The sequence below is a fragment of the Electrophorus electricus genome, chromosome 18, assembly GCF_013358815.1.
Source record: "Electrophorus electricus isolate fEleEle1 chromosome 18, fEleEle1.pri, whole genome shotgun sequence".
Lineage (NCBI taxonomy): Eukaryota > Metazoa > Chordata > Actinopteri > Gymnotiformes > Gymnotidae > Electrophorus > Electrophorus electricus.
Window position 1 is genome coordinate 2,140,833 of NC_049552.1, and position 10,671 is coordinate 2,151,503.

The window sequence follows — 10,671 nt, forward strand, 5'->3', positions numbered from 1 at the left end:
GTGATGTTCAAATTAACACCTTCCACAGCAGAGGAGGGCAGACTTAACCAGCAAGATGTTTCGGAAATGTGAGGTGAGACTAAACTGAGATGTGATTGGGAGATGAGACTAAACTGAGATGAACCACAGTGTAGCATGAGCTGTAGACCTGGAGCAGGTCTCATTACCAAAACCAGACAAAAAACAGAATCAGGATCTTTATTGCACCAGGCACTTCACAATGACCCCTGACCCCCACACTAGGAAAGAAACCACAACCACCACTGCAACGCTATATATATATATATATATATATATTAATTAAACATCCTCTGTCTGTACATATGACCATCCAACTCTCAAGTAAGGGAATTGGTGATTTATTCAGGGGTGCTGGAGGAGGGATAAACTCACACGCGTACACACACACACACACACTTTCAAATGTCACAGTTTAAGAAGCCTAGAAAGTTGTTCAAGGCTAGTACAGAACAGTCATTCCACCAACATTCTGTTTAGATACACAAAATAAACCTCAGTGCTCACTCAGCGCAAAGGAAAACCGTTCAGAACTTAATCACTCCCAGAGTTAAATAACCGATAATAGTTTACATTAAATAGAACAAAAACAAATTCCCAGTTGTTTTTGAGTTAAAGAAGCTGTTCTGTGTAGTGCGCTGTCCTTTCCGTCGCTATTTCCATAGTGAGCGTTGGAGCTGCAGGAAGGGAAACCGTCGATCCCGCAGCACGCGCGGTTCTTCTCCACCTGTCTTTGTTCAAACGCACTTCCTTGCTGTCAGTACTCGTACAATAGACCCCAAACCTCCAACAGCAAATGCCTGAACAAAAGGGAGAGAGAAAGAAGGGAGGGGCTGTTTAGAAGTGGAGGACCACCCTGGGGAATGCAGTCGGGTTGCACTGAAATGGAGGTTTTGACTAGGGAAAGCCGTCGGGACAAAGCTGGAATGGGACACAGAGCGGAACTTGCGTTTATTCCATAGACACCTTTAACAAAGTCATAAGCACTTTAACTAACACCAAAACATGCTGAACCAAAAAAAAAAGACCACAGAATCTGCCTTATTCCCTGTGTAGTAATGGTGATAATGTGTCATTACTGTCTTGGCATTAACAAATGGTGCATTATTGCTCATGTCCGTGGTTCGTTAATGCAAACTAAGTCAATAAATAATGTTAGCCAATGGCACACCATTGTAGAGCGTTACCAGATGAATGTAGCAAACGCCCGAGTCAGAGAGGCGTGCGCAGACCTCACCTTCTCATGCCACTGCAGCAGGATGGCACTGCTGTTCTCCGAGGGCTTCTCGAAGCCCCTGTAGATGTACTTCATCAGCAGGTCCACCCCGCTCCTGTCCAGAGACCTCACGGCCGGCTCGATGTCACTGCTCTTAAAGGAGGTCAGAACCCGCAACACCACAGCCTGTGCTCGCTCCTGAGAGACATAGGGAGAGACCGAGACTATTGTTAAAAAAAAAATGTTTAAAAATCTATGGGACATTAAAATACCCATATAACCTTACGTTAAAAATACCACGTATAACCTCATTTATTTCTAAGATCAGGCATACAACAATCCATTATTAAATATAACACCTTCGCTTGGGGCAGTCAGTGACAACCTCCCCATTCCTATACACACTAAGTCTTCTTTGTTAAATATGTTTACACATTAACCAGTTAATTATCTGCTATTATTATTATTATTATTATTATTATTATTGGAGGTGCTGCATTGGTTGGTATTTTTGCTGAGGTTCATAAAGGAAGCTACTAATAAGCTTTTGAATATTTATTCTCTGAAACAACTTCCAGTGCTTTGGCAGCGTTGGGTTTTTGGCAGCTGTAAAGCCTTGATGTAGCTGAGAGGACGAGGTGAAAAGTTCGGTGTCATCCCCCGAGTGCGTAACGCGGCCTGCACTCGTTTCTCATTACATAAGATTACTGAGAGCACGTCAGACGCATCTGAGTCACTGCAGCTGGGACACAGTTACATCCACTAGCGTTAAGCAAACAGCGACGTCCACCACGCCTCGGTGAACAGCCGAGCCTCCAACAGCACACCGCTGCTCCCGATGGTGGCTACCACTCACAGCTCACGCCATTTACATGTACTGCCCTTGGGCAGAGGGCCCCACAGAAGGGCTTTGTGGTCTTGATCACACCCTCCCGTGAGCACTGACAAGTCACTGATAACATTCCAAAACAAAGGGAACATTCCTGTGATAGTGGGTGAAGTGTGACTTACCTTCACTGCCGGATTCTTGGAGTTGATTGGCGGGTTCTTTAGAGCGACGCGGAACGCCGTCAGCATGTCCCCCGTGCACCGCTGTCAGTTAAGGAAAGCGGGTCCAACAGCCACCAACGCGGCGCGCTCTGGCTTAGCAGCGTCACACCACCCGTCTCCACTGAATCAGCATCCACCCCTTTACCATGGCAACCCTGCTAATCCCACAACCCACTCCTAAACAGATGAGGACCGACGACGTTCCGCTCCACCAGGAACGCAAGTGTCTGCTGACACTGGAGATGTTGGAGAATGGGTCCAACCATTCCAACAACAGAGCTTGGGTTTTGGAAAGACATGAAGTACATAATAAAAGACACTAAATGTTTTTGATTCTGTTAGAGAGAGAGCGAGAGAGAGAGCCCCACAAGAGCAATGAAACAGTTTTTAATAAATGTCCAAAAGAAAGAAAGTTAAGTGCTAAACAGACGTTCAGACACATGGTAAGTCTGCAAAACTCGCTTTGCTGGTGGTGTGTGCGAGCAGAGCTCAGCGCCTGCAGAATCGCAAACGTCAGCACGCTGCACTGAACTCAGCCCTTACTCCCAGAAACATCGGAGAAACTTGCGAGAAGATCAGCGGCTTCCACGAAACCGGTCTGGTTTGCTTCCCTAAACAAACAGTACAGCAAGAGGGCGAGGAACGCGAGACCGCAACCGTATGACCTCGAACCTCATCTGTCACCTGGGTCAACACTTGGGGTCTGGACCTCCTGAAGCCCAACTAGCCCATACACACCAACACCAAAACCAAAACCTCCACCCTCCTGACACCAAAGGTGCTCGCAGCCGTGTAATGAACCACCGCGTGGCGGCTTATTAAGCCCAACCAACAAGCGCAACGCGTCACACCTGCGCCTTTAAATCTCTGCGCTTTGCTTTGCGTTTGGTCATCGCGCGATAAACGCGCATCTTTAGGAAGGCTCGAGCCCGTAAGGATATTGCCTGATGAGCGCGTCCACCTGGGCGGCGTCGGGCCCGTGCTGCTCCGCGGCCTCGTCCTGCTCGTCCACGAACTTGTTCTCGTCGTACTCGTCGACGTCGACCCCCCGAAACCGCGACGACAGGGTGTTCTTCGCCATGGCAACCCGCCCCGACGGGCGCGCGCCTCACACGGCGTCCGCTGCAAAGCTCCGATGCGGTTCGGTCGGTCGCGCGACGCTCGAGCCGTGGGACGCTGGATGTACGGACGCCTCGCGCTGCAGTCGGGAGTCGGCGCGACTGAGAGCTCGGGGCCAAAACACAGCGGCACGCACCCGTCACCGGCGGAAGGCGCGAGGGTTACCTCCGCTCGAGCGCAGCCGCGCCACACATCGCCGCAGCGCACGCAGAGCCCAACTGTAGCGGAAACGGAATTGCACACGGCAGATACAATGTGGACCCGTTATTTCCGTTTCCGGTTAAGAAACGCCGGTTGCTACAGTATATGTCAATAAAAGCAAATCGACGCATTTTAAAGAAAATCTACGAAGAATAAAATTAAAGCTAAAGTTTCGGGTTGAGCCTGCAGAATATGCGGACGTGTGTAATGTGATGATTAGATGAGGAGTCCTCTTACAGTGTAGTGTCAGCAGCACTGATAGTATATCAGACTACAACTGTACGTTGTTCTGTTCTGTACGTCGCTCTGCACAAAAACGTCCGCTGAGTTCTCTAAGTGTAATGCAAATGTCATGCAAAATGCCTTAAAACAGTCTTGCTTGCGACCCCTTTCTCACTTTTTTCACTTTAAGATGTACACTTGTGTGTGTGAGAGAGAGAGAGAGAGAGAGAGAGAGAGAAGAGAGAGAGAGAGAGAAGGGAGAGAGAGACGAGAGAGAGGGAGAGAGAGAGAGCGGTGTAATGCGTGTCGCAGCCCGTAGGTGGCGTCCTTGCTCTTCTACGCGTTGGCCTCGCTTGATCGCCATTAATTCTGACGCTTCAAAATAGAGTCAAGCGTTAAAACGCACGCGTGAACTTACAGGACAAATGTCCAGTGAGTGTGTATAAAGTAGACATGGTAGCGAAGTGTTTAAGCAACTTTCAGATGCATCCCTGCCCGCCGTGTCTGTCAACGCGTGACCATTTCGCATCATAGTACCGCAGTCACGTCGATTACACACGCGAGTCTCCTTACACCAGCGTCCTTAAACCTCGAGCGCACCATGAGCCCAGCTCTAGTTTTGCATGGCACGCCGGCCTCGTTTTTCCATGTTGCCTATTTCGGGTCTTTGTGTGACCTGGCTCGTCCCCAGAGCATCCACGCGCTGTGGGCCATGACCATGACTGCGCGCTATTTGAACACTCGGATAATTTGGTTGCGCGCGAGATCTTAGATCGTATGCACGCTAATATTACCAACTCTGTTTTGTTTTTTCTTCATTACGAGCCCCGGGTGTCTGTGTGATAAATGCTGCGTGTTTGTTCAGGCACCGTCTCTGTTTCTCGTACTCACGAGGGAGATCAACACAAATATTTGCTATGAGCGCGAGCGGGAGGAGCCGGCAGCGCAGGCCACTCCGCGGAGCCCTACTGCACTCGGGCGCTCGCGCGTCCCGGGGGTGGCGGAGCTTTTATCTGCTCGGTTACGCTTCCGCGCTTCACGCCAGCAGCGCGTGACTGCAGAGGAAGGCGGTTTGATTCTCGTTTGAAAACAAGTTCTGGTTTGCAGCCTCCAAACGCACATTGGTGTGGTTTACATCTTCTGAAAAGGTTACAGTATTATTAGAACCATGATGACTGTTGTAACATAGCTGTTTATACTTGTATCCTAGTATTGCAAATTATTTATTCTACTGCAAAATATCAGTGACAAGGGTAAATCTGTTAGACGGTTTTTTAAAAGTCTGGATTTTTTTCTCTTTCATGCTAAGTATTCATACCTTAAATTACAAATGCTTGACTGTTGCTAAAAGCAGCAGTGCAGATCCTTCCACAGGGAGAGTACTCGTGTTTAAAATGTGATGTAGCTTGTGACATATGATATGGGCCAGTTGATGCTAGACAGTAAAGACTAAACTAAGTCCATGTGAAAAGCTTTAAGTTTATTTCTAGTGAAAGCCTGAAGAGTCGTGGGTGTCTGAGAACTGAAACAGCAACCCCACGTTACTTTAATATTATGCTTCAAAGGAATGTGTGCAGAAAACTTAAAAACTCTCTTTTATTTCAGTTAACAGAGAAGAAGCATCTACATCTGCAACAATGATTTTAGTAACATCGTCAGCCAGCTTCCGCTTGAGAGAACAAGAGCACTTTAACAACAAAGATGCTTGCAACCTTCTTCCAACATTCGCTCGGTGTCTCGCACGCACACACCTGACTCTGCATATTTTCTCATAACACTGCGTAGGTAGGAGTCTTCACACCCTGTGGCTTTCGAATTGGCAATCCATCTTAATCTGAGCTCTGACACCTGTTATTGGGAGTGTGGAGCTCATATACACTCTTGGTCTCCTGAGGCCCCCAAGGGCCCCACACAAAGGTCTTGGTAGTTTTGACTTTACGAGGCAAAGTGCCCCACTCAGAGCTCATTATTTCGGGGCGGTGTTCGGCTGTTCCTCTGATGCCCATGTTGGAGGCACAGTGATTTCCTGTAGTCTCTGGGCAACGGGGCACTTTCTTGGTGGTTTTGATTTCTCTCTCCACAAAGCTGGCTCCAGTTGTCTGGGTTTTGGCACGGAAGAGCTCAGGGATATGAAACATTCCGACACGATAGCCAGAGACGGTTCCGTATACTGAAGGCAGCGCGCGGGTCAGGAGGGGGGTGTGTGTGGCGGTGGGCATGACCGCAAAAGGGAAGAGTACAGTTGGCAGCGGCTGAATTTTCCTCTGCGGACTCTGGGCTTCCGAGTTTGGGCTCCAGGTGCGCGCAGCTCTGACTCTAACTCCTCGGAAACCCGGCTTCCCGGGTGTGACGTTCCCTCTTTTCTCCACGATCCGCTGGTGTCGTCTTTCCTGTTTTTCCGTGAAGGTTTGTGGAAGGTCAGCCTTGTCAAGTTCCGTCCTGCTGACTCGTGGGATGGTACCGTTCATGTCATCTGAGCTGCTGTTTCCGCTACATCCCTGCTGTCTGCCTCCTTCTACAGCATCGCAGGCCTGAGTGATGTCATCATGCCTGGTGCCATTCGGTTTGCTCTCCTCTCTGTCGATTATGTCATGGGGGGTGCCTTGTGTGATGTCATGTCGTTGTTTACCCTCTGTGACATCCTGTTTCCCATCATCTTTGCGATGTATTTGTTCATCCTCTGTAATAGCAGGTTGTGCCATGATGTCATACTCTTTTCTATTTCCTGTGCCGTGTTCTTCGTCTCTGGCAGTGGTGTTCTTTTGATCACTTGTGGTGTCGCGCTGCCTTTGAAGTGTTGTGATGTTTTGCTGTTGTTGGCCTTTGGTTCTTCTTTGGCTTGTACCTGTGATATCCTGCTGTTCCTTTGCTTTGTTGTCCAATCTCTTGTCATTTTCTGAACTGTTGAACAAAAATGATTTGAAAAAATATTTCAGTGGTGTGAAATGGTTTTAAACTGGAAAAAAGCTTGAATACCTGCTATCTTGCAACGTTTAAAAACCAATTCATTCAATGCCAAATGACTGAATGTGTATATACCCTTTAAAAGACAAATAATTTGTCGGTGGGTTCTCTAAATAGGAGAAAGCTTTTGACAATTAAAAAACAAAATGGAACATGAATGGCCACAGAGGTCCAAAGGTTCCTGATGAAGAGTCCCTGGACAGACACAAAGAGAACCTACCCCACCCTACCTACCCCACCCTACCTACCCCACCCTACCTACCCTCCCCCGCCCTCCTCCTCAGAGACACAGGCTTGAATCCTGGAAGCAGAGCAAAAGCTGCACTTCCTGAGAATCACATCTCCTGCATGACCTCGCGGTGCACACAGCTGCAGGGACATGCCGCTCTGAACACCCCTGTTGCACTTTTTAGTACGTTGTATGTTTTTATTTTTTCAGTCGATAAAAGCAGTTCGAAAATGTTGGTTTGGATTGCGTGTCAGTGAATTAAGCCTCATTGTGCTGCTCATTATGTCCTTGTTATGGTGTCACAACTCCAGCGTGCTTTACTTTATCCGTGCACACGCCTGCTATGTTATCGGTTGCAGGTTACCAGTTAATTAGCTACAAGTGCTTTTGGAGCATCTCTGCATAAACCAGGACACGTTTGTCTCTCTTCACATTCCCAAATACGGGGAGTTCAACCTCCGTTCACCCAGAGACGGCAACTGATGAGCCGTTTGGCTAAATTTGGCATGTTTACACCAAGGCATAATACTGTTGATAATGTCATGTGTTGTTCCTGTTAAAACAGATAAATAAAAGTGAAAAAAAAAAAGTAAATAAAGTTAAAAAGTAGAGTCCTGGCTGATGTTTTTTGTGTCAACATTAACGTTTTGTCCAGACCAGCTGGAAGCTGGACACTGAGCTCGAGGGGTCAGGCGCTGGGTGGGGTGGGTAGGTGGAGGAGGGGAGGAGGTGAGGAGGGGTGGAGGGGTAGAGTGGAGGATGGGAGGATTTGTTACTGAATATCCCCACTGCAGCTCTGAAGGAGTTCCCAGAGTGCCATGTGTTTCCACCAACCCGGCAAAAAAACTCCACCAGCTGCCTCTGAGCACACACAACAGAGGCCTGACCAACCTCAGCTGTCCCGAGGCTGCAATGTCATCTGGATTCGGTACAGTTTCACCGTGGAGATGGATAGAGAGCGTGTGACTGGCTGTGTGAAACTTACACAGTGAGTAAAGGCAGTAAATCTGATCCAGTAAATCCCTAACAATGTGTGTGTGTATGTGTGTGTGTGTGAGAGAGAGGTTAAGGATTTACAAGGGCAGACTGTTCTGTTCTACCCAACTTGCGTATTGCGTTTGTCCAGGTGAAATAGGAATGTAAGCTGGGAGAGTACTTCCTGTTAGCAGGGCACTGAAGCAGTCTGACCACAGTAACACTTTCAGCTGGACTACAGTAACAATTTTCCATGCTACAGTAATCTCCACAATAACTGCTTATATTTACTCCATACAATCACATTCCCAATAGACTGGTTTCATCTGCTTCCTAAAATACGCGGCTGCCGATATTTCATTTCTCCCGCACAGTTGTATCCTCCAATGTCATTTGCAAGTTACAGTTTACAGCTACAGAACACGGCAGATGGCATCCAGGGAGACTTGTCCGAGTGCCGGTCACTGTGTCCTCCTGTAGCTAACCTCCCGTGGGGGTTTCCCTCCATTTGTACCTGCTGTGCTCCGCTGTGGCGTTACCTCCCACATCAGACAGCTGGCTGTGGGGCAGATAGAGATGGAGGATGGGAGTTGCTCCAACAGCACAGTTCTCAGCCCGTCTGAGTCTCCAGACCACCCTGCAGCTCGGGGTGTCTACACAGACATGGACATTATGGTCACTGGCTGCGAAACCGTGTCCTTTCTGAAGTCTAAACAGAGTGTAGTCTCTTCCTGAGATGCGGCGTTTCTGCCTAAGATAAGAATATTATCAGAGAGCACAGTCGTGCACTGCAGCATAACTGCGGTAACCACACTTTTCCTGATTTAGCCCACATCCTCCACTATCACTAATAATCGGGCAGGATTATTTATTCAGAGAGGCAGGGTCCGCTCTACACTCCAAAATCTTGGATCCTTTGAAGTCGTTGGCACTCGCGAAGTCTCCCCGCCCTGGTGATAATGACTCGGAGAGACTAAGAACCAAGACGCTGCCCTGACACAAGAACCTCTCGCTTCATTTCCCTCTGCTGTGCACTTCCTTTAGGGTTTGCACCTAACAGGTGTGTTTTGCTATTTTCTCACTGGCACGGTCAGCATCTACAGGCGTGTTCGGGGCGTGAAGAATTCCCTGAGCTGTGGCGTGTAGGTTCCCTGGGCTAATGGGTCATTAGATGTGTTGACTTGTTACTTCCAGATTCCAGACCTGGTGCAGCTCTGCCTGGCATTCTGAGGTGAACAGTCCATGATCAACGACATGCAACTGTCAAGTCGTGGTGCCTCATTTAGTTATGGAGATGGGGAAGGCCTAGAGTGCTATAACTACCCTGCACTACCCTGCGGGGTGTGGGAAAGACGCTTTTTAACTCTAACTGTAAACAAACACGGTAGCAACTTAAGCACAAGTGTAGCACCTTCTCTCTCTCTCTCTGTTTCTCTGTCTCTCTGTCTCTCTCTCTCTCTCTCTCTCTCTCTCTGTCTCTCTCTGTCTCTCTCTCTCTCTCTCTCTGTTTCTCTCTCTCTGTCTCTCTCTCTCTCTGTCTCTCTCTCTCTCTCTCTCTCTCTCTCTCTCTCTGTTTCTCTGTCTCTCTCTGTCTCTCTCTCTCTCTCTCTCTCTCTCTCTCTCTCTCTCTCTGTCTCTGTTTCTCTGTCTCTCTGTCTCTCTCTGTCTCTCTCTGTCTCTCTCTGTCTCTCTGCCCAAGGAAGAGACTTTGTGCATCTGAACTGGTGAAAGTCAGGAGTTCAGTGCCAGTTCAGTACCGCAGTGTGTCGTGTGGAGGCGGACCGGACCGGTACCTGGTGCTAGCTGGGCCTGGTCCCCGTGCTCTGTGTGAGGGTGTGCGGGCGCAGTGTTGGGTTGACGGGCCAACACGGGCCGCTCCCTCTTCCTCGCCATGCTGCTGCATGCTCGCCACGTCTTTTCTCCTCTACCTGCCGCTCCGCTCCTCTCCTCGCTCTCGCGTCTGGCTGCAGGGCCACCTCCCTTCCTGCCCTCCTCCGCTCTCCTGCTAGCCTCCTTCTTGCCTCTTGCCTGGGAGGAACGGCGGCGGCTGGGCCTTGGGGAGAGCACACACCGCGTCCCACACCCTGGTGGGGGGAAGGACCGACTCAGTGCAACAACCAACAACTGCTCACCTTGGATCACCTTGGATCTCAGGACAGAGAGAGACTGTGAGGTTGTGAGGTTGTGAGACTGTGAGCTTGTGAGGTTGTGAGACTGTGAGGCTGCGAGGTTGTGAGACTGTGAAGTTGTGAGACTGTGAGGTTGTGAGACTGTGAGACTGTGAGACTGTGAGGTTGTGAGGCTGAGAGACTGTGAGACTGTGAGACTGTGAGGTTGTGAGACTGTGAGGTTGTGAGGCTGAGAGACTGTGAGACTGTGAGGTTGTGAGGCTGAGAGACTGTGAGACTGAGACTGTGAGGTTGTGAGGCTGAGAGACTGTAAGGTTGTGAGACTGTGAGACTGTGAGGTTGTGAGGCTGAGAGACTGTGAGACTGAGACTGTGAGGTTGTGAGGCTGAGAGACTGTGAGACTGAGACTGTGAGGTTGTGAGGCTGAGAGACTGTAAGGTTGTGAGACTGTGAGACTGTGAGGTTGTGAGGCTGAGAGACTTTGAGGTTGTTAGATATGTGCAGATCAGGGTCACGTGGACACTTCACTCAGAGCGAGCCAAAGCTTC

General features: G+C 49.2%; 1 protein-coding gene across 1 annotated transcript; it reads right to left on the reverse strand.

The window, feature by feature from the left end:
* Nucleotides 1-182: 182 nt before the first annotated feature.
* On the reverse strand, nt 183-3,643 carry arpc5la (actin related protein 2/3 complex, subunit 5-like, a). The gene is made up of 4 exons (XM_026996055.2): nt 3,226-3,643; nt 2,246-2,318; nt 1,256-1,432; nt 183-818 (listed from the first exon to the last, which is right to left on the reverse strand). Exons 1-4 carry the CDS (start codon nt 3,363-3,365, stop codon nt 756-758), a joined length of 453 nt encoding a protein of 150 aa, XP_026851856.1. The 5' UTR covers nt 3,366-3,643; the 3' UTR covers nt 183-755.
* Nucleotides 3,644-10,671: the final 7,028 nt, after the last annotated feature.

Coding starts and splice junctions, on each gene's coding strand:
- arpc5la (XM_026996055.2), bottom strand. CDS start 3,365: ATGGCGAAGAACACCCTGTCGTCGCGGTTTCGGGGGGTCGACGTCGAC. Junction 2,319..3,225: donor GTGGACGCGCTCATCAGGCA/ATATCCTTACGG, acceptor ACAGCGGTGCAC/GGGGGACATGCTGACGGCGT. Junction 819..1,255: donor TGCTGCAGTGGCATGAGAAG/GTGAGGTCTGCG, acceptor CCTTTTGTTCAG/GCATTTGCTGTTGGAGGTTT.